Below are 27,829 nucleotides of genomic sequence, written 5' to 3' on the forward strand. Positions count from 1 at the left end.
AAATCTGAGTTTCCCAAGCAACAAGACAAAACTATTTCCTTCAGTCCCCTCCCTCCCACCCCCATGACCAGTCCAAACCCAGCCAATGCTATGCCATGGGGATGTTTTGGGAATGCTGAAGTGTTTAGGTTAGTAACTTTTCACACTTGAAGATATCTAGCATGAACTGGTTCCACATTGATCTACTTTTCTTTAGTTGTCATTCCCCCTCACAAATTCCTACACAAAATTGCATACAGGTTTATTGCCCATTTGTCCTCCCCTCATGCCTCTCCCCACCAGGTGGGTTTCTGATGGTTCACTCCAGATTGGGCGAACTAGTATGGCAGCGACGGGAGGCTTCAGCCACCTGCCTGGATGCTTCTGCACATGCTCAGAAGCATCGCGAGAGCGAACCGGTAGTAAAATAAATTGAAACCCACCACTACCCTGCCCCCCTCCAGTGCTTTGATGACAGGACACCAGCTCGGCACTAAGCATAAACACAGCACTAAGCATAAACACATAAACACAGATTACCACAACTTCTGATCAGTTGTGTGGGATCCTCTTTGCTGCTTTTGCAGAGATGGTGCAAAAAACTTTATATATTCAGTACCAATTTGGCTACTTGGTTTGTTCACTGCTTGCCTTAGCCAACCAACAACATTGCTCATTGGCCCTCTTAAAGGAATCTGAACAAAAAAACATTGCCATCACTTTATTTTGGTTGTGTTACAATGCTTTAAATAACTGCAAAATGATAGTCAGTAGCAACAAACACACATATTTATATCTCCCTCTCCCCTCCCCCATTCATTTCCCTCAAGAAAATCCCAGAAAACGTCTCTTCTTCACCTGGCTGCAGTGACAAATCATTTATCCTACAGCAGTAGTTGTCAGTCTGTGGCTCGAGGACAACTGAGTGGCCATGATGTAATCACAGGTGGTCTGCAAAGGCTTGAAAAAAATGTTAGGATTTAAATCTTGTGTTAAGTCTTGGGAGTCCGTGGCCATAGTCTGTGCCACAAAAGCAGGGGCGGGTTTCAAAATATTTTACTACCGGTTCAGTCGGTGTGGATAGATGGGGGGGGGGCATGTGACTAAGTGGGTGTGGCCAACTTGATGTCACTTGCACACACTCTGTCACATGACCCCCTCACCAAGCCATGCCCACTGAAATGGTGGCAAAATGTTTTGACAGGAGAGAGGGCTCCAGACTCACTGGAGCTATGAGAGTGCCTGCAAACTACCCAGTAAGGAAAAATGTTTTTTGTCCTCCCCAGCCCCCAGGAACACTCTGCAGGCTTCAGCAGGGCTGGGGAAAGGCAAAAACATCCCTGTTTTTGTGAAAAATGGCTGGAAAATAGGCCAATTTTTTTTTGCAGAAATGGAAACATTTTTGCCTTTCTTCCGCCCTGCTGAAGCCTGCAGAGTGCTTCTTGGGACTAAAGGAAGGCAAAACGCCTCAGTTTTTGTGAAAATCGGCCAATCTCTGGGATCTCTCTGGGATTCTACAAATGGACACGAGCAGCAACCACCTCTACACAAAAGGTATTTGTTTGGGCTCCATGGTGAAGAAAAGGGTGAGAACCACTGTCCTACAGCAGACTTCCATGCATTCTGATGGTATATCAGGAATTGGAAAGTTATCAATGTAGAAAATGCATTATCTTTGCTGATCTACCTTAAGAATATCTTTTTTGCTTTTTACTAAAATCAACAGAGTTATCAGGAAGACAGAGACGTAGACATTTCTGGGGCAATTTGAAAAAGTTTCATAAGACTGAATCTCTGCTTCATCCTGAAAGGGAGATTTAAAACATCTAAAGTCCTCTAAAATGTAAAAAAAAAAAAAAAGGTAAATTTTTCCTCTGTCCAGTCAATAGTAATGGGGAATTTTAACTACCCTGATATCAACTGGGAAACAAACTCTGCACCAAGTGAAAGACCCAACAGGTTCCTAACAAACCTAGCAGACAACTTTGTTTCCCAAAAAAGTAGGGAAGGGAACAATGGGATCAACCATGTTGGACTTAATTCTCACTAACAGAGAGGAAATTATAGAAGGTGTTGAAGCTACAGGAAACTTGGAGGCAAGTGATCATGCAATATTGGAATTCAACATTATGCAAACACAAGTAGTAGAACAAAGTCAAACTAGAGTCTTGGATTTAAGAGAGCTAATTTCAATAAACTTAGAGAGAGCTTGGGAAGAATGAGAGTCCTCAAGAGAAAAACAACTCAAGAAGCTTGGGAAATTTTGAAAAATGAGATTACAAAAGCCCAGTCTAGCACAATACCAATGAAGAAGAAAAATAACAGCTCCCAAAAGAAACCAGCATGGCTGCATAAAAAACTCTCTGACAAATTGAAAGACAAAAAAGATAAGTATAAAAAGTGAAAAGAGGGGAACACAATTAAGGCAGAATATCAGCAAATAGCCCAAGCCTGTAAATATGAAATGAGGAAAGTTAAGGCTCACAATGAATAAAGGCTTGAGACAAAAGTAAAAAATAACAAAAAAAGCTTCTTCCAACATATTAAGAACAAGAAAAAAGTCAAGGAAACAATTGGTCCATTGATGGGAGACAGTGGCAAGAAGGTGACAAGCAACAGGGAGAAAGCAGAACTATTTAACTCATTTTTTTGCATCTGTCTTTACACAAAGGGAAAAAACAGTTCAACCTATCAAAAACAGCACCACAAAAATCAGATTAGAAACACAAATTGAAATAGGGAAGAAAATGGTAAGTGAGCACCTGTCTATCCTAAACATGTTCAAATCACCAGGACTGGATGCATTACATCCCAGGGTTCTGAAGGAACTGATGAACGAGATCTCAGAACCACTGAACTATCTCTTTCAAAGATCCTGGAGCACCGGGAACTGCCAGAGGACCTGAAAAGAGCTGATGTGGTTCCCATCTACAAAAAGGAAAAAAAAACTATACACCCATCAGCCTGACCTCAATACAAGGGAAGATTCTGGAAAAGATAATCAAGCAACAAATTAACGAACACCTAGAAGTAAACAAAGTAATAGCCAAAAGCCAACATGGGTGTCAAAAACAGATCATGTCAGACTAATCTTATTGCATTCTTTGACAAAGTGACAAAATTAGTAGACCAGAGGAATGCCATTGATATAATTTACTTGGACTTCAGTAAGGCATTTGATAAAGTAGACCATAACCTACTACTAGATAAAGTAGAAAAATGTGGGTTAGACAGCATCACCACCAGATGGATTCATAAGTGGTTGATCAACCGCACTCAGCATGTAGTCCTCAACTGAACTGCATCTACATGGAGGGAAGTATGCAGTGGAGTGCCCCAAGGCTCTGTTTTAGGCCAGTACTCTTCAACATCTTCATCAATGATTTGGATGAGGGGATAAATAGATAACTCATCAAATTTGCAGATGACACCAAGCTGGCAGGAATAGCCAACACTCCAGAAGACAGGCTTAAGATACTGAAGGATCTTGACAAACTTGAACATTGGGCACTATCTAACAAAATGAAATTAAATGGTGAAAAAAATAAGGTTCTACATTTAGGCAAGAAAAACAAAATGCATAGGTACAGTATATGTGGTACCTTGCTCAAGAGTAGTAATTGTGAGAGGGATCTTGGAATCCTAGTGGACAACCATTTAAATATGAGCCAGCAGTGTGCAGCAGCTGCCAAAAAACCCAACACGGTTCTAGGCTGCATAAACAGAGGGATAGAATCAAGATCACGTGAAGTGTTAATACCACTTTATAATGCCTTGGTAAGGCAACACTTGGAAAACTGCATTCGGTTTTGGTCACCACAATATAAAATAATGTGGAGACTCTAGAAAGAGTGGAGAGAAGAGCAACAAAGATGATTAGGGGACTGGAGGCTAAAACATATGAAGAATGGTTGCAGGAACTGGATATGTCTAGTTTAATGAAAAGAAGGACTGAGTGGAGACATTATAGCAGTGTTCCAATATCTCAGGGGCTGCCACAAAGAAGAGGGAGTCAAACTATTCTCCAAAGCACCTGAGGGCAGGACAAGAAGCAATGGGTGGAAACTAATCAAAGGAGAGAAGCAACTTAGAACTGAGGAGAAATTTCCTGACAGTTAGAACAATTAATCAGTGGAACAGAAGTTGCCTCCAGAAGTTGTGAATGCCCCAACACTGGAAGTCTTTAAGAAGATGTTGGATAGCCATTTATCTGAAACAGTATAGAGTTTCCTGCCTAGGCAGGGGGTTGGACTAGAAGACCTCCAAGGTCCCTTCCAACTCTGCTATTGTATTGTGTCTCCAACTTTAGGGGATCCTTCTCATCTCCATTTCTTAGCTGTGGGTGCCAACATTATCCAAAGACATTCCTGTGGTCATGTGGTCAGTATGACTGTATGCTGAAGGCACACATAAAGCTGTTAGCTTCTGCTTCGAAATGGTATCTATTTATTTACACACATTTGAATGTTTTCAAATTGATAGGTGAGCAGAAGCTGGGGCAAGGAATGGGAGCTCACTCTGTCATACTGTCTGTTGGTCTCGAACCCCAGCCATCAGCTTTCCAGTTAACAAGCTCAGCATCTTTAACTGCTGAGCCATTACATCTGTAAAAATCTTCTAGGACATTTTTTTAATTTATTTATCATATTTAGAGACAACCTGTCTCAATCATAGAATAACATTGGAAAAAAAGGACAATTGCAATTATTTCAACACAAAGGAACAAACTAAATTTATGAAAAATGGAGGAAAAAATTACACATTTGATTGACTTAATCATCTCTTCCAATTGTTTTTTGACACAAAGCACACATTGCCCTACACATAAGCCTTGAAAATGAGGGAAACATTCCTTACTTCTTAACTTAAATCCTTTAAAAAATTGCAGTAATTATTTCTCTCTCCAATATGTTAATGACAAAAGCAAAGTCATACTGCCAAGGTGGTAATAAATTGGATTAAAAGTAAAATTGGCTGTATAAGCAGGAATTTGGGCAGTATTAAACATGTTGGTAGGATTGTTTTGTCAAAAGCTAAAGGAATTAAAAATAGATACTGGCGCATCTACATACGGTAGACAAATGCAATCCAGGGGGAACTGTTATGCAGCTGTTAATCCAGTTTATATGTCAATGAATCTACTCAGCCACTCAGCAAATTGTAAAAACAGTCTGAAGAGATGAAAGGATTTCACACAAGCTATAAGAGGCTCCTAAAGACAGTGAAATTATCAGCATCTCAGAAAGAGGATCTACACTGCTTAAGTGAAATCTCTTTCAAGTCAGATTTGACCCCAGATGCCTTAGGTGGACACATCTGTGCTGTTACCTTGGCAACAAAACACATAATTTGCTATTGCTTTTTGGGAAACCTGTCTGTTTGCCTCTGCCTCTGTCTTTTTCTCTCTCTTTCTCCTATCTACCTATCATCTATCTCTATTTCTCTATCTACCTGCCTGCCACCTGCCTGCCTACCTACCTACCCACCCACCTGCCTACCTACCTACCTACGTACCTATTTGCCTTCCTACCAACCCACCCACCAGAGGTGGGTTCCTACCAGTTCGCACCAGTTAGGTAGAACCGGTTCGTCAAATCTACCGAACCAGTTAGAAGAGGTTCCACAAGTGGACCCGGAAAGCAGGCGACACCTACAGAAGAGGTTCCAAAAAATTTTGAAACCCACCATACACACACACACACACACAGAGACTCACACAGAGAGAGAAAGAGAAAGAAAAAGAAAGGAAGGAAGGAAGAAATAAAAAAATAAAAAAGAAAGAAAAAGAGAGAGAGAGATGAAAGAAAAAAAGGAAAAAGGGACAGAGAGACAAAAGGAAGGAAAGAAAGAGAGAGAGAGAGAGAGAGAGAGAGAGAGAGAGAGAGAGAGAACACATGGCCGGCAAGCCACTCCCACAAAGGAGGCCACAGCCACAGAGTAGGTTCGAAATTTTTTTGAAACCCACCACTGCCACCCACCCACCGATCTACCTGGATAATCTAAGTAAAAAAAAAAAACAACTTATATCCAAAAACTAACCAGGGCTGACCATGTTTAGCAGCCAAGTCCAGATACAATTGACCACCTACTGCTACCTGCTGAAATCTGCAATTGCTTGTTAACTGTGATCACTAAGCCATTTTACTGATTTTTGCATTCATTTTGTTAAAATATCAGATAATTGATCACAATTTCATTGAAGGAGGATAGATCAAAACTGAAATGTTGAAGGTAGTATTCTGGGATGAGCTAATGTTGATTAAAGCTCCTCCCCCCATGAAGAAGAGAAAGACTACTTGACATTTGTGTGCATTTATCATAGATTTTTTGTATTTACTGACATATTTGGGGTGTTTGGTTTTTCAAGAATTTTGGTTTGTACATATTTGAATTGGGAAGCCTTTTGAGAAACAGGAAAAGGTTGATTTCAAGCATGTAATTAAATATGAGTTTTCCAAATGGCATTCATGGAATTCAGCAACTGGAATTCACTTTCATTAGTTTTATTCACTAGTGTCCTTTAATTTATTGAGAATTAATTTTTTTTTTTTTTTTTTTTTGTAGTTTATTTATAGGCCGCCCTTTTCCCTGAGGGGACTCAGGGCGGCTTACAATCAAAAAAGGAAGGGGAGTGTAGGACAATCCAAGAAAAGAAATGTGCACAAAGTAAATTAGACAATAAAACTCAACATTCACTCAGCATTCGGGAGGGGCAAAATAAGATTATCCCCAGGCCTGACGGGTTAGCCAGTTCTTGAGGGCTGTACGGAAGGCCTGGACGGTGGTGAGGGTACGAATCTCCACGGGGAGATTGTTCCATAGTGTCGGAGCCGCAACAGAGAAGGCTCTCCTCCGAGTAGTCGCCAGTCGGCACTGACTGGCGGATGGAATACGGAGGAGGCCAGCTCTATGCGATCTGATGATCTTAATAATCCTTCTCTTGCAGAAAAATGTTTAAATGTCCACAATTGTGTCAAACTAATTAAGAATCATTGAGACTTTGCTTTGCCTGTTTTAAAGCAACTTCATTCTTGACACAAATAACTCTGAAGAAAGATATGAGCCTAGCAAAATATGAGAGGTGAAATTTAATTACAGAGCTAAAACCTGTATATATAATCTGTAGGTAATCAAACTTAATATATTCCTTTTTCAAGAAACCACTCCAATTTGTCCTTTTTCTTTTGTAGTTTTCTTTTGAGTTTTGAGACTCTTTAGATGTCCAGTTCTTCTGAATCTTTAGAACATATTTGAGACTGAGCCAAACTGTTTTTACTTTTTTTGTGTATTGAGACATTAGGATGCTAGGGTTTATGGTCATGTCTATATATTTAACAACCCAGAGTTTATAGATAATCATAAGCTAAAGTATTGTTCTTTCTAGCCATCACATCAGGTATCTCCATTAGGTTTATCTTAACAACCTAAGCAATCCTTGTAATTTACAGCAACCCATATTGTAGATATACCTAAGTGTCAGAGGAATATTTTAACCAAAGAACTATCAAACACCTAGGATTTGCTTTCATTTCAAACTGATGAATAGCTACCTCATATCTGCCCTTTCTTCCATGTCTAAGAAAATATTCTTTCTTCTCTAAAAAAAAAAAAAAGGAATGTAAAAAATACTATTGGTGTTCTCCATCTCTTAATCGCTTCTTTTTTCCTTTCTATATATTTGTGAACATTTTTCCAGTTTTCTATATTTTTAAAAAAACAAAACACAATTTGAGAGGCAATTGTTAAAAATGCCTCTTCCCAAATATCTTCACCATCACCATGCCAGCAAATCTATGTCATTCAAATCTCATTGATTTGTAACAATGAGCTATCAGAAATTCTTCAAGAGACCCATTTTCCTACATCAGAGTCCAGAGCAAGGGTGGGTTCCTGCCAGTTCTAATCTCTTCTCTAGAAGAGGTTCCACAAATCTACAGTGACATTTAGAACCAGTTCCAGTTCCCTCCCATCACCCATCCGCACATCATCAAGATGAAGAGCGAGAGGAATTCTGGGAGTTGAAGTCAACAAGTCATAAAGCTGTCAAGTTTGAACACCCCTGGGGTTTTGTTTTCTTTAGGGTTTGGGGTACGAAGGTCTTGTAACTTGACAGCTTTAAGACTTGTGTGCTTCAAATGCCAGAGTTCCTGAGCCAACATTTTGGTTGCTAAGCAAGAGCGTTGTTAAGTGAGTTTCACCACATTTTACAAGTTGGCCATGCCCACCCAGTCATATTACTGCCAAGTCACTCCCACCCGATCACATGGCTGGCAAGCCACTCCCATAAAGCAGGCCACACCTACAGAAGAGGTTCTAAAAATTTTTGAAACCCACCAATGGTCCAGAGGCTGACACATTGAATCAAGAATTCCCAATGATCTCCCTTGAAACACAAACCAGAAACATTACAAGTTCCGAAAGAACATTTTCAGAAATGGCTTTTAACCATTGAATGGTAAGAAAGCTCAGACACAAGAACAGATCACAACTGCCAAAGAGAAGTGTACCAGCCCTAACCTTAGAGAGATCAGCTGCCTTGGATAATAACACAGCCATTCAGGCATTATTTGCAAGCCTTCAGACCTGCTCACTTTCATATAGAAGGGAAATTTATATGCCATACCATAAGTTCTGCCCTGCCCCAGAAAACGAGCAAATATAATGGAAGAACTTTGCCAATGTTGAACGATCAACTGCCAACAACTTGAGTATATGGAATGGAATTTGCCTCGGGGAGCAACATAGTTTGATTTGGCATCAGAAAAGAAAAATCTATCATCTCAGCAAGGTTTATTTCATGGATTAATTCTGCTCTACAGTTTATTAAAAAATAATGTTTGGAAAATGAGGAAGCAGAGGACTCAGCCCTTTATTGCTGCTATGTCATCAAAGCCATTTCAAAGGCTTCTGATTATTTTCCCAATGACCATGGAAGGACGAAAGAATATTTTCTCACCCTAGAAGTCAATTTGAACCAATTGTGGATACAGAGCTTCCAAAAAAAACCCCAACTAAGGGATTATGGGAAAACACACAGATTTTCAGCTTCAGGTTATCCACTTGTAAGCTGGAATGATCCGTGACCCTACAAATGCCCGTCCGACAAATGCGCGCCGACAAAACCGCACCGACAAAACCGTGCCACGATAAAAAAACAACATAGTGGTACGCGAAAACAACGTTAGGGGTTAGGGTTATAACGTTTTCACGTCGCGGAATGTTGTTTGTTTCATTGCGGCGCGGTTTCATCGGCACGGTTTTGTCGACGCACATTTGTCGAGCGCGCATTTGTCGGTGAACCAAAATGATCAAGTACCATTGGATGTAAAATAACTTTCTCTGCCTGATAATTAAGAGACCATTCCAAACAAAGAATATTAGGATAAGTATGAGAATTATGTATGTTTATTCAAAAGCAACATATTGAAAAGAAACCTCCTTTGAATACAGAGGGTCTCAGTTTTAGTTCCCTGTCCCTTTCATTGAAAATTCTAAAGTAAGAAATAGTGAAAAAGTCCCACTGATGGTTCCTGAGAGCTCCCGTTGATCAGACTGGATAACAGAGGGAAAGGTAGGCAAATGAATTCACCTGGAAAAGGAAAGTATATCGGAAAATAATCCAAAAATCTGGAAGAAAGTAGATGAGAATTTCAGTAGGAAGATTTTTATAAGCAGCCACTCATAGTTGGTTACATTTTTTTCTTATGTCAATATTTTTACTCCCAAACAATATACATCACCTCTACCTGAAATTTCTCATCTTGGCAGGGTGCTATTACAAAACAGTAGTTAATTATATGTTTCTACTGTACATTTGGATTCAGTATCATATTAAATTGTCAAACTAAATTACTATTGTATATTTAGTTTATGCCAAAGATCATTTAGTTCAGTAACTAAGTTTGCCAATCTGAATTTGATGAAACATGACAGGGTACTAATTAGAGTAAAACTGGGGGGAAATCTATTTTTTTTTCCTTTTTGTAGGAAGCTTCAGTGACCCACACTGTCTATATATGTATTTAGACAAATATAGATAGGGACCCGTATTTAGACACATATAGACAGGGATCCGTATCACTGTTCCCTATTTGTATCTTTTTTTTTTTACATTTATGAATCTCCTGTACTTTTAAATAGGTAGCAAAAAGTGGCAGTGATAGATTTTGGAGATTCAATGAACTCCCACAGCACAGAGTTTATACTATAAATAATTTCCAGCATTGTACTTTTGTTGCCATTACTTTGCAATCTTTTGGGTTTTAGCCTTTTTAAAAAAACTAAAATGCCCTAAAAGTGCTTTTTCAAAAGGCAACTGGAGTTTCTTTGTTTTTTCTTGAAGACATTTTGCTTCTCATCCAAGAACCTTCTTCAGGTCTGACTGAAGCCCTCAAGAACTTCAGCCATAACTGAAAAAGCTTCTTGGATAAGAAGGAAAATGTCTTCAAGGAAAAACAAAGGAAGTCCAATTGCCTTTTAAAAAAATGACCTTTGGGACAACCATGATCTGGAATTTTCATAGACAAACCATTTAAGCATGGGATTCAAATAATTTAACAACCAGTTCTCTACCCTAATGATTTCTCCCAACAACCAGTTCACCAAACTGTTCAGAAAGTTAACAACCGGTTCTCCCGAAGTGGTGCGAATTGGCTGAATCCCACCTCTGGTGAAAGGTCTACTTCTTCTAATAAATTCATTACAGGGCAACTGAAGAGCATCTGAGGGTATCTTGCATTTCATCTTACAATCACCTCTACAGAATCTGAAACTTCCTTGACCCTGGCTGCCACACTTCAGTTCAATCCTTTCCTCATCAAGAAATTAGATCAGCAGGGTTAAGAAAGTCTTATCAGCAATGAGTCCCAGCCAAAGCAACTACCTCAGAAGAAGCAGAAGAAGAGGAAGGAGAAAACAATCCAGTGTTGTTCTAAAGCACATGGAGTAGTTTTTTTTTAAAGTCCCTTACTGTCTCAGAAATGGAGTTGAGATTTCAAAACAGGTAGGCCTTGATGTACAACAGTTCATTTAGTGACCTGTTGTGGCCCAGCAGGAGCCGTTGGAGCTCCAAACAGACTCTGACAGTGAGGGGCCTTATGAGTTGGCTCTGGAAGATGTGGAGGACCCTGGACAGGGTTCCGACTCTGAGCAGGGACCAGAGAGGCTGGTTGCCCATCAGGAGGCTCCTGAGGCATGGAGCAGCAGTGAAAGCCAAAGGGAGTATGCTCCTGGCGTCAGACCTTGGAGCAGTGGGGAGGAGACAAGGGAGTTGGTCCTGGACACCCGGCAACGGCGGGCAGATCGACGTAGAGAACAACTACGCAGGTACAGAAGATAATTGGACCCAGGTGGTTGTTATTAGGCTCCTCTCAAGATAGTATTTAAGGAGAGACTCTGGGAGGAGTCTGGTTGCAGGATTCAACTTAATTCTCAGTGGTGGAGAAGCTGTTATCTGTATCTGTCGGAGTCTAGGTTGCTGCCAAGGTTCTTTATCTGTTCGTCGTGCTTGGGCTTTCAGCCACCAAGATTTATGTTTCCTGCTAATAAAGTGTTGTGGCATTCCAGCTAAGCTTGTCTCGGCATTTGTTACTAGACGGAGGAGGGGGTCAGAACAGTGACCGTTCGATGTTACAGCAGCACTGAAAAAAGTGACCATTTTTCATACTTCCAACCATCGCAGCATCCCTGTGATCACATGATCAAAATTTAAATGCTTGGAAACTGACTCATATTTATGATGGTGGCAGTATCCCAGGGTCATGTGATCACCTTTTGTGACCTCCTGACCAGGAAGGGGAAAGTCAGATTCACTTAACAAACCTTGTTATTAACTCAACAACTGCAGTCATTCTCTTAACAAACCTGGCAAGAAAGGTCATAAAATGGAGTAAAAACTCACTTAACAAATATTTCACTTTAGCAGCAGAAATTTTGGACTCAATTGTGGTTGTAAATGAAGGACTACCTGTATTTTGTATTTTGTTACAAGTTTGGCTGTATCACTGGCCTTCAGTTTTTGTAAAAGCCAGAAACCTTTTCAGGTATAGTCTGCATTTGATCATTGGTCCCAAGAAATAGTTGTCTGAATCTTGTTACAAAACCATAGCATCTGGCCAGAGAATGCTGCGATAGAAGGATATTAGCTTTAAATCCTTAACTTCCTCTCTCTGGTACTTCTTGTTACAACCATTTTTCCCTCAAACAACTCAGTTCTAGTAGCACAGCCTATAAAAAGGAGAGGAAGGATAAAGTTTCCAAACCTCTGACCTGGAGATTCAATACTTTAATCTTACCTTCCACTATCTCCTTTAGATACAAATCTGATAATTGACAATTTGTGCAATCCCCCCCTCCTGTTTCCTACCTCTGGGTTAAACCTTAAATAGGCACAAGCTTATTTCAAGTTTCTGTATAACCTAATCTAAACTTTTCAGGGGGAAAATATTCTCATTTAATTACTATTATCTTCAGTGTAAACCCAACATTTCCTACTAGACTTCCCCCCCCTCTAGAACTATTCAAGAGAGTTAAACTCTGAATCTTACATCACATTCATGACAACCTCTTCTCCACTCCAGTTTTGGCAGAGTTTTTGATATGAAACAAAGAGACTTTATCTACCATTGCAAAGTTTAAAATAACAACGAAATGGGAACAGCGGGGTGGCAGTATGTCAAAACAACTCAGAAACTGGTCTGTCAGCAACTGAGAAGCATTGCATTTAAAAGGCACATTTTTAATTGTCTTTATTTTTTTTTAAAAAAAAGAGAGAAACAGAAGAACCTTCTAAGTTTAAAAAAAAAAGCATATTAATAGTGTGTGTTTATTTATATGAAAGTCCTAATATACTTTATAGAACTCACTGCCTGGAAAGTGGGCATAGCCTAAATTTGTTTCCCCTTTCCAAAAGTAAAATGCTAGATTCAACATTTGAGAATTGGAATTGTCTACCTTTGTAAAGCTTCATATTTTAATTTAACCTTCCGTACAGGAGACAATATGGACTATATTTTACACACAAAAAAGTGCACATCATGTACATGATTTAAGTTATTTTTAAGATTTTCCCATCCTCCATCCTTTCCTTCATCCATGCACATGTTTATGTTAATCAGATAGTTGAGATGATAGACAGACAGACAGACAGAGACAGACAGACAGACAGACATAGATAGATGTAAACACAGAGATAAAGAGTACAGGTCCTCCTCAACATGACCATAATTAAGCCCAAAAAGCAAGACATTTGTTAAGTGAGTTTTGCCCTATTTTACTACTTTTCTTGACAAAATTGTTAAGTGAATCACTGCAGTTGTTTAGTGATAGTTTTTAAGTCAGTCTGGCTTCCCCATTGACTTTGCTTGTCAGAAAGTCACAAAATGGGATTTTATGACTCCGGGACTAAGCATTTGTCATAAATATGTGCAAGTTTCCGAGCATCTGAAGTTTGATCATATCACCACAGGGATGCTGTAAGTTGTAAGTATGAAAAATGATCGTAAGTCACTTTTCTCAATGCTGTTGTAACTTTGAATGTAAGCAAATGGTTTTAAGTCGAGGACTACCTGTAGATAGATAGATAGATAGATAGATAGATAGATAGATAGATAGATAGATAGATAGATAGATAGATAGATAGAGACAGAGAGATAGAGATAAAAACCACAATATAATTAGTGAACAGTAAATTATCCACAGAAGCATTTGATGGCATCTTTAGAGAGAAATTCCTTTACTACGAACAGAAGCTGCTTTTTCTATGCTCTTACTGTAGCTGTTAGGTAAAGTGGAATTTTTTGCACAGTGTGCTTATCTAAAACATTTTTTTTATGTCTGAAGTTTTTTTTTTATTTTCGAGGAAAAGAATTAGGCTGGGTCTGCCAAGCATCAGAATGGAGATATTTGTTTCAAGTGATACTATGAATGAAGAGCAAATGAAGCTGGGAATGACACAGCAGAACCTCGGGCACTGCCAGGCTCCTGGGAAAAATAGCATTTCTGCTGGATATGAAATGCATTGCTGCATTGCCATGAGGAAGCTTTCTTTCTTTTTCTTTTTACAACTCCCTTAGCTTTGAATGGATGAAATTATTTTCTGTTGTGCTTTCTTCTCTCCTTTCCTCTCCCTACCCTCCCCCTCCCCCTCTCCCTTTTCCCCTTCTCTCTTTCTTTCTCCCTTCCTCCCTCCCTCTCCCTCTCTCTTAATCTCTGTCTTGGCATGCCTAGCGTGCTGTAAAACCTCCTGAATGTTAATAAAGAAATGGGCAGACCACTTAGGTGAGTTATCCATCCCCAATTCATTTTCAGTTAATTAATATTGTCATTCCCAAGAGGAGGAGAAATCTTCACTCTTTTGTAAATGAAAAGACAGAAGAAAAGAATCTATAATGATAAAAATAAATGATGTTGGATGTAAAGTAATTTTTTTCAGATTTTGTGTCTGTCGCGCTGATATAAATCCAGCCTTGAGTCTCTTTTTCTGGGGCAAGATCCAAAGGTCATCGAAAAAGAGGGGCAAGGTCAAGAACCATAGAGGAGAATGGGTGGGGGACTCAGGAGAACCTCTGTATTTTGCTGTCTAACACAGCTACTTGTTCTAATAGTAGGACCAGCTGTGCTGAAAATTAAAAACCATTCATAGTATCCCTTGTGGAATTGCCCATAGATTTTGCTCATAAATAGATTAATATCCTTCATCAAATGTAATTTAGAGGTGAGATAAATGTTAAAAAGAAATGGTGAGTAAGTGGGGACTAATTAAGGTATTATTTCCGGAAATGTCTGTCTCCTTCCTTCCTTCCTCCCTCCCTCCCTCCCTCCTTCCCTCCTCCTCTTCCTCCTTCTCCTCTTGCCTGCTTCTCTCTCTCATCCAGTTACACCTACAGCAAATCCTGATGATGCCTGAATGACAACATACCTGTGGTGGCATCGTCCCATAAGCTGTACCTTATATATCGAAACATCTAATGCAACTATGTAAAATGAAACAATGACATCATCCATACTACCTCTTTTGAGCCTCCATCCTTCAGTGGATGCCCATGTTTTACCTGTTGGTGAAGTTTGTTTGAACTGCAAAAAACGTATATTCAGGGTAGCCAATATTGATTTGGCATCCACTAGGGTTTGATTACTGGCAGCTCCGGCATTGGCCGACAGAATGGCACACATGCTGCAGTACTGGATGCCAGCTGCTTTGAGATCTGCACAAGATAGTCCACTGCCCTGGTAAGAAAAGTAAGAATTTTGTTTGTTTGATAATGTTAAATTATTGCTTTTTTTCATGCCTGAGGGGCATAATAGCCCAGAATGGAGCTTTCACCTCACAATCAGGAGGCTCTGAATTTGATCCTGGGTAACAGCAGATATTTTTCTCTCTGGGCACAAAGAGAAAATATCTACTGTGAACTCTCCATAGGCTTCAGGAAGGGCATCTCTACAGTAAATGCTCAGCTCCATTCAGTCATCTCGACTCCACCCTGAAGCAAGGGATTACAGGTCCATTAAAAGAAAAAAAATCCCCTTCATGGATTACTGCCTTGTCATGGCAAAGGGGTTTGCGTAGCTCAATGAAGCTATGGGCTGTGCGATGCAGAGCCACCCAAGACAGACAGTTCATAGCAGAGAGCTCTGACAAAATGTGATCCACTGGAGAAGGAAATGGCAACCCACTTCAATACCTTTGCCATGAAAACCCCATGGACAGTACCAAAAGGCAAAAAGATAGGATGCTGGAAGATGAGCCCCTCAGGTTGGAAGGTGTCAAATATGCTACTGGGGAAGAGCAGAGGGATAGTACTAGTAGCGCCTGAAAGAGTGAAGTGGCTGGGCCAAAGCTGAAAGGACACTCAGCTGTGGATGTATCTGGTGGTGAAAGGAAAGTCCAATGCTGTAAAGATCTATACTTCTTAGGAACCTGGAATGTAAGATCAATGAATCAAGGCAAGCCGGACGTGGTCAAACAAGAGATGACAAGACTGAACATCAACATCTTAGGAATCAGCGAACTAAAATGGACAGGAATGGGTGAATTTAATTCAGGTGACCATCAGGTATACTATTGCAGGCAAGAATCCCTCAGAAGAAATGGAGTAGCCTTCATAGTCAATAAAAGAATAGGAAAAGCAATACTGGGATACAATCCCCAAAATGACAGAATGATCTCAGTTCAAATCCAAGGCAAACCATCCAACATCACAGCAATCCAAGTCTATGCCCCAAACACCAGTGCTGAAGAGGATGAAATTGACCGGTTCTATGAAGCCCTACAGCACCTTATAGAATTAACACCAAAAAATGATGTCCTTGGAAAGCTAAAGTAGGAGGCCAAAAGATAACTGGAATAACAAGCAAGTTTGGCCTTGGAGTACAAAATGAAGCAGGGCACAGGCTGATAGAATTTTGTTAAGAGAATGCAATAGTCATAGCAAACACTCTTTTCCAACAACCCAAAGGATGACTCTACTCATGGACATCATCAGAGCCGAGGTGGCGCAGTGGTTAGAGTGCAGTACTGCAGGCTACTTTAGCTGACTGTTAGTTCGGCAGTTCGGCGGTTCAAATCTCACCGGCTCAGGGTTGACTCAGCCTTCCATCCTTCCGAGGTGGGTAAAATGAGGACCCGGATTGTTGTTGGGGGCAATATGCTGACTCTGTAAACCGCTTAGAGAGGGCTGAAAGCCCTATGAAGCGGTATATAAGTCTAACTGCTATTGCTATTGCTATCACCAGATGGTCAACACAGAAATCAGATTGATTATGTGCTCTGCAGCCAAAGATGGAGAAGCTCGATACAGTCCGTAAAAACAAGACCAGGAGCTGACTGTGGCTCAGATCATGATCTTCTCATTGCAAAATTTAGACTTAATTTGAAGAAAGTAGGGGAAAGCACTAGGCTACTCAGGTATGAACTAAATCATATCCCTGATGAATATACAGTAGAGGTGGCAAATAGATTTAAGGAATTAGATCTGATAGACAGAGTGCCTAAAGAATAGCAATAGCATTTAGACTTATATACCGCTTCATAGGGCTTTCAGCCCTCTCTAAGCGGTTTACAGAGTCAGCATATCGCCCCCACAGTCTGGGTCCTCATTTCACCCACCTTGGAAGGATGGAAGGCTGAGTCAACCTTGAGCTGGTGAGATTAGAACCGCTGAACTGCAGATAACAGTCAGCTGAAGTGGCCTGCAGTACTGCACTCTACCCACTGCACCACCTCGGCTCTTCCACTATGGATGGAGGTTCACAACATGATACAAGAGATAGCAACTAAAACCATGCCAAAGAAAAAGAAATGCAAGAAAGCAAAATGGCTGTCTGAGGAAGCTTTTGAAATAGCTGAGGAAAGAAAGGATGCAAAAGGCAAGGGAGAAAGAGAAAGATAAACCCAACTGAATGCGGAATTCCAGAGAATAGCTAGAAGAGACAAGAATGCCTTCTTAAATAAACAGTGCAAAGAAATAGAAGAAAACAATAGAATAGGGAGGACCAGAGAGCTCTTCAAGAAAATTGGAGATATGAAGGGAACGTTTCATGCAAAGGTGGGCATGATAAAGGGCCAAAATGGTGGGGACCTAACAGATGCAGAAGAGATGAAGAAGAGGTGGCAAAAATTGCACCGAAGAGCTATACAAGAACATGCTTAATGTCCCTGATAACCACGATGGGGTGGTCACTGACCTCGAGCCAGACGTCCTAGAATGTGAAGTCAAATGAGCCTTAGAAAATCTGAGCAACAACAAAGCTAGTGGAGGTGACAGTATTTCAGCTGAGCTGTTCAAAATCTTAAAAGAAGAGTGCTACACTCAATTTGCCAGCAAATTTGAAAAACTCAACAGTGACCCCAGGATTGGAAAAAGTCAGTTTACATTCCAATTCCAAAGAAAGGAAGGAAAGGAAAAGCCACCATTGCACTCATTTCACATGTTAGTAAAGTTATGCTCAAAATCCTACAAGCTAGGCTCCAGCAATATGTGGCTCGAGAACTACCAAAAGTACAGGCAGGATTTCGAAGAGGCAGAAGAACTAGAGATCAAATTGCTGACATATGCTGGATCATGGAGAAAGCTAGGGAGTTCCAAAAAAACCCCAAAAACATCTACTTCTGCTTCATTGACTATGCTAAATCCTTTGATTGTGTGGATAACAACAAATTGTGGCAAGTTCTTAAAGAGATGGGAGTACCATCTTATTTATCTCTTGAGAAACCTATATGTGGGTCAAGAAGCAACAGTGAAAACTGGACATGAAACCACTGATTGGTTCAAAATTGGGAAAGGAGTCCAGAAAGGCTGTATAGTGTCACCCTGTAATATATATGCAGAGCACATCATGAGAAAGGCGGGGCTAGACAAATCAAAAGTTGAAATTAAGATTGCTGGGAGAAATTTCAACAACCTCAGATATGTAGATGGTACCACTCTAATGGCAGAAAGTGAAGGGGAACTAAAGAGCCTCTTGATGCAGGTGAAGAAGGAGAGTGCAAAAGTTGACTTGAAACTCAACATTAAGAAAACTAAGATCATGGCACCCAGCCCTCTCAATTCCTGGCAAATAGATGGGCAAGAAATGGAGGTAGTGACAGATTTTATTTTCCTGGGCTCCAAGATCACTACAGATGGGGACTGCATCCAAGAAATTAAAAGACTCTTGCTCCCGGGGAGGAAAGCTATGGCAAATTTAGACAGCATACTAAAAAGCAGAACAATCACCCTGTCAACAAAAGTGTGTATAGTCAAGGCTATGGTTTTCCCAGTTGCAATGTATGGCTGTGAAGTTTGGACCATAAGAAAGGCTGAACGACAGAGAATTGACACCTTTGAACTCTGGTGCTGGAGAAGACGCCTGCGAGTCCCTTGGACTGCAAGGTGATCAAACCGATCAGTCCTAGAGGAGATCAACTCTGACTGCTCTTTAAAAGGCCAGATCCTGAAGATGAAACTCAAATATTTTGGCCACTATACTAGTCTTCCTTTATTTATTTATCAGCACAAATAAAAAACACAAATATAACAAAGGCAACAGTAAAAATATTGGGTTTCTGTCTGGATGGACTCTTGTGACGAGCCTAATGACAGAGAGTGGAAGTGTGACCTTCCTCCCACACTTGGGCATACCAGGGGTTGTGACTTTAAAGTATATACCTCCCACCCTGGCTGGCTGATAAAAGGAGTCGTTCTCTGTAGCTCAAATGGTTAACTCCCTGCCTGGGAGGCAATAGAGCACAGGTTCGAATCCCAGTAAGGATATGGCTAGCTGATGAGAGCTAAATAGCTTGAAATAGATCTATACTAGTCTTCCTTTATTTATTTATCAGCACAAATAAAAAACATATATATGTGTGTGTGTGTGTGTGTGTGTGTGTACGCGCGCGCGCATGCGCGCGCACGCGCGCGCACGCGTGCACACGCCTGGGTGGCTTATAAGATGAGAACCATAAAACTAACAACACTAACACTAAAATTATATTCAATTTAATATAAACATTCCTAATAACATTTTGAAGAAACACGTGGATTCCTGAGATAAAAAAAGACAGAATAGTCTCCAAACTGTATAAATATGCAGCATATCCAATCAGCAAAAGCTATGGCACCTCAGAACAAAAACCAGATTCCTAGATTTTGGAATAGCAGATGTTCCTAGAAAAGTCCAGTTAGTTTAAAGCAGAAATCCAAGAAAGATATGGAAAATAGGTTAGACGCTACTTTCTTCAACTCTATTATCCTCCATCAATAAATGAAAATTGTATCCAGGAAAATGAACTCATATATTCTTCTGTCTAGAGACAGCTTCAATTGAGAGTGCAGGACTAAGAATCATATTGAGACTGAAGGTTCAATAAGGACAGATTTCTCCTTTGACAATCTGCACAGCTTTAAGACGTCTGCTGCATGAGATGGATAAAAAAAATATCCTATGCTTGGATGGAGTAGTTAAGCTTCCTTTTTGCTTTTCCAAAGCCGTCTCTGACTCTCTAATATTTGAATGCAAGTAAATTGGGGGAGAGAATGAGAGAGAGAGAGACAGACAGACAGACAGAAAAAATTACTGTTGTTGTTTTAAAAGAGCTCACCTTTCCACCAAAACAAGGGAGAGAGAGGAATGCTGTATTCTTGCTTCATCTACAGTGGTAAAGAAATTTGCCTTATTGCCCCATCCGATGATCCTCCCTTTCACTAAAAACACATTCATACCTTCAGTAAGTGAAGTTTTGGAAAATTGTTGATGAATTCCCATTCCCGTTCAAGGTATTCAATGCTGCCAACAAAGACGATGTCCTTCAACTCACTGAATGCATAGTTGCTAGCTCGCAGAGGCATCACAAAGTTGCGTAATCCAATCATGGTTGAAGTGGCATCTCCAAAAACACAGACTACAATGTGATCGTGCAAGACACCGGAAAACTTCTTTTTGAATTTCTAAATAAGATAAAACAGAGGGACTATGGAAATGAATTTGGTAAAATAGCAATGGAACTGAAAATACTAGAAAAGTTAGATTATGTAACCAGTGTTTGCAGAGAATGCACTGATTGTAACAACATGCAACCCTTTCACAAGATTTTGGTTAAATTTTCAACTAGGTAACATACTCAGAAAGAATGAAAGGAAGGAAGGAGGGAAGAAAGGAAGGGCTTTCTCTACTGCAATGCATCAAGGAGAGGCATGAGCTTCAGAGAGAGGTAGTAACCTGCATTGCTGACAATACAGACCTGATACCAGTCATGTTTAACACAAAGAATGGCAAAGAAAAGAAAATGTTTAACAAATCTGAAACCCTAAACATCTAAAGGGGAGAATCTAAGTTTCATGCTCTACATCTTGGGTCATATTTAGACATTGTGAATTGTGGTCCTGAGATGTAGCATACAAATGTTTATCCATCACTGCTATGTTCCTATTCTCATTGTCCTCCTGGTCCTAAAAATAGACATATGAAATTGGGAAGGTTTTATGTATAAAGTAGAATCTATCACCTCTTACAAGTTTAACATGTTAGCAGTTTACCCATCAAGAGATATCACTTGTGACTCATCATGTTGAATGGGATTTTGGTTCCACCACAAAACCGCGGACGACAAAATCGCGGTCGACGAAAGCGCGCATTTGACGTCATCACAGCGTGATGAAAACATCGCGCTGTGATCGAAAAATGTAAAAATAAAGCGAAAACCTTACCCTAACCCCCCCAAACCTAACCCTAAACCTAACCCTAACCCTAAACCTAACCCTTAACCTAACCCTAAATCTAACCCTAAACCTAACCGTTAACGTAACGCTAAACCTAACGCTAATCCTTAACCTAATGCTAAACGTAACCCTAACGCTCTAAACCTAACCCTAACCCTTAACCTAACCCTAACCCTAACCCTAACCCTAACCCTAACCCTAACCCTAACCCTAACCCTAACCCTTACCTTTATGTGAATCGGCTTGCTTTAATTTAATTTTTATTTCAATTTTTAATTTTTTTCATCGCGCTGTGATGACGTCAAATGCGCGCTTTCGTCGATCGCGCTTTTGTGGACCGCGGTTTTGATGGGTCACGGGGATTTTAACCAAATACTTAACATGAGAAATTTATTAAACTTGAGGTCACCATACCATTTTTTTTTTAAAAAAGCACGGACATCAAAAAAATCTAATTCTAGTCTATGGATTAGCTCTTAGAACTCAATACATTTATTATTTATAGCATAATCTTTGCAAAGCAAAAATATATACCTCAATCTCCTAGAAAAATCTAGACTATCCTTTGGTCCACTATAAGATGATTTGTACCTGTTCTGTCTATTATAGCCTTTTGTTATAGATTTCTGGGAACCTAATAATGTCATTAATGTGTCAGAAAGCATAATGGTGATTTGTCATACTGGGTATGTGACATGACAAGCTGACTGTACATAGGTGTGATGGAAGAAATCTTTAGATGATTGGAACATTCCCTATCAAGAACTGTCAAGCAAACATTCATTAAACCATTTCTTCGTAATGGTTTTATCTTTAAAGGAAAATAAAAGATTCATGTCAGGGAACTTTACTGATGAGTGATTAGAATCATTGCCAAATTAAATGATCATCTCTAACTAATTGGATTAGTTTAAATTGAATAATGAAATTTCAAGCTGTATTTAGTGGAACGTGCTTTAAATCCAATTATTAGTCTGTCAAGTGATGCTAAACAATGGAAATGATTCATTCTATAACCTTTTAATAGATGCTGGGGGTACAGGAGGAGAGCTAGTCTGATTAGAATATGAGACAAAAAGATGAATTTGCTATATTGAAGACAAAGATTAATGTGCATATTAAGTCTGATGGAAGAGGTTTGAACATAAATATCTTATCCCAAACTAAAGATGCTTCGAAATTTCTTCTTGGAATTTGGCACTCCAATGAATAATTTAAATAATAAGTTAATTTTTCTATATTATCGAGTTTATTGATAAAAGCTCCAATCAGCCAAATTACTGTGACCATGATAAACATTAACACCCAGTCATAGGAAGATAAATGGCCACGCAAAAAAGGTGCCAGGCTTTGAACTATCACGTCAGCAATGGACAATCCTGAATAGCATTTACACCCCATACTGTGGCTCCTCTCTGTATAAATGGGGCCTAGCATCCTCCCCTCAGTGTGTCTGTAGAATTTTTAAAATTTATATTTTAATGGCAGCCACTCAGACAAAAATTGTCTAGAAAGATCTTATTTCAACACTGGGTGAATAAGTATATGGTCTGTGTTCTGACCCCCCTCCGTACGGTGAGTCACGCCGACAGAAGATTACTGCTAGACAATTTATTCACATTAAATTAACACACCAACAAGACTTTGGCAGCAACCAGACTTCCACAGATAGGAAATATACACAAGAGCTTCTCCAGCTTTAGTATAATGGTTGTGGCCTGCAAAAAGCCTCCTCCCAAAGTCTCTTCTTATATACTCTCTTGGGAGGAGCCTAATCACAAGCACCTGGCCCCAATTATCTTCTATATCTCTGTAGTTGCTGTCGGCGCTTATCTGCCAGTCTTTGCCTGGCATCTGGGACCACCTCCCTTAGCTCCTCCCCACTGCTCCAGGGCCTAACATCAGGGACAAACTCCCTTTGGCTTTCACCATTGCTCTATGCCTCAGGTGCCTCCTGGTGGCCAACCAGCCTCTCTGGTCCCTGCTCAGAGTCTGAACCCTGTCCAGGGTCCTCCACATCTTCCAGAGCCGACTCATTGAGTCCCTCGCTATCGGAGTCTGTTTGCAGATCCAACGGCTCCTGCTGGGCCACAACAGGTCTGTATAATTGCACGTGTAAATAGCAGATGAGGTTACAAGCTTCAGGATTCTGCCCAATGATAGACAGGATATCACATTACTATTAATCTCTGACCTTTGTGCAGAATACTTTGAAGGTAGATCTAAGCATTGTAAAAGGACAACCTCAGGACTCTTTAGTTTCTTCTTGAAGGAGGCAGAAAAATGTAACTGGGAGGTTAAATTCCTCATTAAAAAACTTAGTTAAAAATATGGAAATTGCATGGAAGGAACTAATAAGCAAATACAAGCAAAAATGGCCTAACATAGAAATAGTTTCTACAAATTAAAAATAGGTTCTGTGATTTTAAAAAAGTAAATAATGCCCTGAATAAATTTAGATCATCTAGGTCCATTATTACCTACCAAGAGAGCCATTTCAAAAGGAACAGCTTCACACCAATGAAACATTCTTGTAGTATCCAATGCGCAAGAACCAGCTATTTCGTCTTCTTCTTCGTCTTCTAAATGTCTAGATGAACAAAATGACAGACTGTCATAGGATGACTAACATGGTGCCATCTAAGGTCTGAAGAATTACATAAATTCTTCAGATTTTCTTTACCAAAACAGGCTTACAGCATACAACTGGATGCAAAGAAAAAACAGAGGAAGGAGAACAGGCAGGCAAAAGTGAGAACAACATAGTTGGAAGATAAAAATAGGAAAGTGAGATACTTTGCTCTCATTTATGAATCAACTTGTTGAATAAAGTTGGTTGAAGTTCACAACCAAGACAATTCTGCCTTTATAAGTAAGTATAATCTTTATTGTCATTGTACTTAAATACAACAAAATTGTTTATACAATGAAATTGGTTGTTTATTCAGCATACTTTAATTTTAAGGCCATCTGTACACTTGAATGGACAGTACCAAGACCACATTTTTAAAAGTATCAAATATAGAGCAAGGATTAATATATTTTATCCAGCTGGTAAGTTATTTGACATTTGTATTATGTTCTTTGGTAAACAAGACAAAAATCCAAAACTAATAGAAACTCACAACAATTTTGGGTTCATGCTAAGATGCTTCTTTCTTTTTGACACGGTGTCCTTTCTACCCTTTCTTTATTGATTTCTGGACACTAGACAATGATATGTGTCAGAGAACATAGCATTCCTTTTTGTATTGTGCATATGACTTTGAGAAAGTGACTGTCATAGATATGACTGAGAATGTAATTGACAATGAGGCTATATAATCAAAAGTTATCAGGCAAGGATGATCCTGAAAACCAAGAAACAAAATAAGTCCTTAATTGTACCCAATGGGATCCTTGGTGGAATTTTTTAAATTTCCTCTTACTTCCATCAAACTTCATTTCTGGGGCAGTGCATGAACATCTAAAAAGTACCTTATTGCAAGAAATAATTTCCAGGATTCAATAATACATGTGCATTACAAAATCAACACAAGTCACACCTGCCAAGATGCCTGTTATTTAAGTAAAATCAGAAAGGAGTGACAGCTCCCTTCTCACCAAATAATATCCCAGCCTTTAGTGAGCAAATGTCAAAAAGAATATCAGGATTCAAGTTTAAGCAGCAGGAAGAAAAACAGTCTAGGGCCATCCTCCTTGCCATTCCACACAGACTTCTTTAAAAGAGAAGATCTGGTATTAGTAGATAATACGGGGAAAGAAATTAGTATGTGTATCTCAGTGTGCTTATGCCAAGAATAGACATTTTTGTCCATTAGTCATATGGCACCTCCCCAGCATTTGCAACCTCCTCCTTGCTGCCCAGATGATGGATTGGTCAGCTGTTGATTAAATTGTGTTTTGGCATGAGGGAAGCTATCTTGTTGCAAGCTCTTTTTAAGTCAGCCCAGCTCAGCAAATCAATCAGTGCACACTTTCCCATCATCATAAAACCATGATCTATGTACACAAACTGTCACAGATGATATCTCCCTTCACTCAAATGTTATAGGAAGCATCTATGCCCTGGAGGGAACACCTGTCAGAGCCCTGGGCAAAGAAATAAAAAGGCAAGGCAATGCTTGAAATGCACTTCATCATAAAGGCATCTTTCTTCAGATATCATTGTGAAAGTGAAAGGGGGAGAAGGCGGAGAGAGCGCTCATGTATCTCTTAACTACTCTTTCCCATCTGCCATATTTTCCACAAGCAATATGAGCTTGTCTAGAATCTAATGCCCTAGGAAGGTCAATGAGCAATTTTTAATGAATGCAGCTTCTGTGGTGGGAGGTCTCAGGAAACATGAAATGAGAAGGAGAGAAAAACAGACATATCAAGATAAGGATCCAGTCTTCCAAGGAAGTTTCCTGACTGGCCACAATTTTGCTCAAGCCTATTGAGCAAGCTAAACATTAAGATCCACTGCAAAATCTAGTTCCGGGCTTGAAATTTAGCAAAGGGTCTTTTTTACCAATCAACTATGGCTTTTACTAAGATGCCGTCTTTGAATGGTGTCGTTTTTTTTCCCTTTACCAGTTTCCTTTCTCTTTTCCCAACACAGTCCCCATGATTGCCTAAAGAGAAAAAGCAAGTTAAATAGATGATTATGTTCCCTTTTTATTATTTCTTCAAAATAAATAGCAATAGCTAAGGTGTTCTAGAATATGTCTCAGGGCTGCTTTGGGACTGTAAGCACTTTACAAATCAGACAGTTTATTTTGTTAGACTGATATTATCTGTTTTCTAGGGTTTAAGCTGAGGATGGACGGCCAGCTATTCAAACCAACTGGGCGAACATTTTTGGATATACTTATTTGGAGTGGAAGTCATATTCTATTTCAAAAACTTGGGAGAAGAATGCAGGGGCAAAACCTCATACAAAATCATATTTTTAAAAAACCTCTTTCAAGTGTTGCTTTGTCTCCGCATCCTACTTTAATTATGTCGATTATGTCTATTTTTATGGCAAGGATGACCAATCCTTTGCAATTGAATTTCTATTTGCCCAATTTTCAAGCAAATTCTTACTATTGAGGTAGAAAATGACACAGCATGTCTCCTTCCAACAAGAAGGGATCTCACCTCAACTTTCAGTCTCCTGAAGGTCTGTTCAATAGCTGGGAGTATTTTAAGGAGGGATTTCTGTGGGGTAGGTTAAAACTCTCTTGTATGCTCTCAGGATTGCTGAAGACAGAATGTGATCAAGAGTTGTTGAAAAGAGAATGCAATCTGGGAATGCTAGACCTTTGTCCCAGCTTCCAGGCAAATCTGGAAAAGGGGATCTGGTTTTTTAAGGTTGGCCAAACCATATAGAGAGTGATCTAAAGTTGTAAGTGGTAAGCAAGGGGACAGCTGCTTGAATCTACCCTTGTTAGGCACAAGGAACTAAACAAGTTCATGAACAGACCAAAACAGTTTCTTTATTGTTGATCACCTCTATTACAACAAACTCACCAGACTGGCTACATTCCTTATTAACCAGCAGGTAAGGCTTTGTAGTATAATCTATGACAGTGATGGCTAATCTTTTTCCCATTGTGTGCCAAAAGCTGGGGGAGTGCAGGGTGGTTGTGCGCAGGTGTGCCCACCCCCATGGGCATGCGTGCATGACCCCCACCCTCCCCCACTTTTGGCATGTGATGGACCCATTTTTCGCCCTCCCCAGGCTACAGAGGCTTTCTAGGAGCCTCAGGGGGGCGAAAATGGCCTTCCCTGCCCCCCCCAGCCCTCGGAAGGCTTCAGAAGGCTTCTCTGAAGCCTCTGGAGGGAGAGAAATGGCCCAATGCAAAAACCAGAAGTCCATTCCCAAACTTCCAGTTTGTGCATTGGATTGTTTTTTGCCCTCCAGAGGCTTCAGGAAAGCCTCCGGAGGGCGAAAAACAGCCCATAATGAAGGCCGAAGTTAGCCGGCTAGCACGCGCATGTGTGCTGGAGCTGACAGGGCAATGCCTTGCGTGCCCTAACAAATGGCTTTGCATGCCACCTGTTGCACGCATGCCATAGGTTCGCCATCTTGGGTCTATGATGTTTCCTCCCCTGGAGTGACTTCATAATGGCATGCCTCTTAACTCCCCTCTCTCCTTTAATTGGTGATCCCACTGTATCCCTACAGAAAATCCATTGCATGCACAATACAGTAGAACCTCTGGTCACTACCATAATTTGTTTCATAACTTTGGTTGCAAACCGATTTGATCGTGACCCAAACCTAATTTTGGAAATTTGGCGCTTACAAAAAAATTGGCATGGAAGGGGAAATCGGCCACGAAAAAAGTGCATTTTTTGGTTGGAACACAATTTGGTCATGGTCAGAAGTGTTCGTGATCAGAGGTTCTACTGTACTCACTTTTAATATTGTTCTCCCTCCCCCATATATGAGGTTCCTAGTAATTATCTATGTAAATGCACGAGAAGGATTAAACTGAGCAAAATGACAGTACTATGGACCTTTTAGAGCTGAAGAGAGCCTTGGATTTGAGTATCCCAAACTCATTTAACTGTTATGTCATATGGGTTTTCATTTCGCCCTACAGTAGTAAGGCTTGATATGAAATGCACAAATACTTACAAATGTGTATAACATTTTCATGTCACGTTGATGCTATGTTTATGGG

At 40.0% G+C, this 27,829-nt stretch overlaps 1 protein-coding gene across 1 annotated transcript in view; it reads right to left on the reverse strand.

Moving 5' to 3' along the window:
- KCNU1 (potassium calcium-activated channel subfamily U member 1) overlaps positions 1–27,829 on the reverse strand; it is a 91,451-nt gene that overhangs the window by 14,797 nt on the left and 48,825 nt on the right. The window contains exons 17-19 of the mRNA XM_087703504.1: positions 23,658–23,763; positions 20,178–20,402; positions 15,030–15,204 (exon numbers count right to left, since the gene is read on the reverse strand). Coding sequence (XP_087559630.1) covers positions 15,030–15,204; positions 20,178–20,402; positions 23,658–23,763 — 506 coding nt within the window. The remainder of the gene's footprint in view (positions 1–15,029; positions 15,205–20,177; positions 20,403–23,657; positions 23,764–27,829) is intronic.

Source organism: Thamnophis sirtalis, unplaced genomic scaffold, assembly GCF_051295495.1.
Source record: "Thamnophis sirtalis isolate CommonGarterSnake01/CBP01778 unplaced genomic scaffold, rThaSir2_p1.2 scaffold_2, whole genome shotgun sequence".
NCBI classification, from domain to species: domain Eukaryota; kingdom Metazoa; phylum Chordata; class Lepidosauria; order Squamata; family Natricidae; genus Thamnophis; species Thamnophis sirtalis.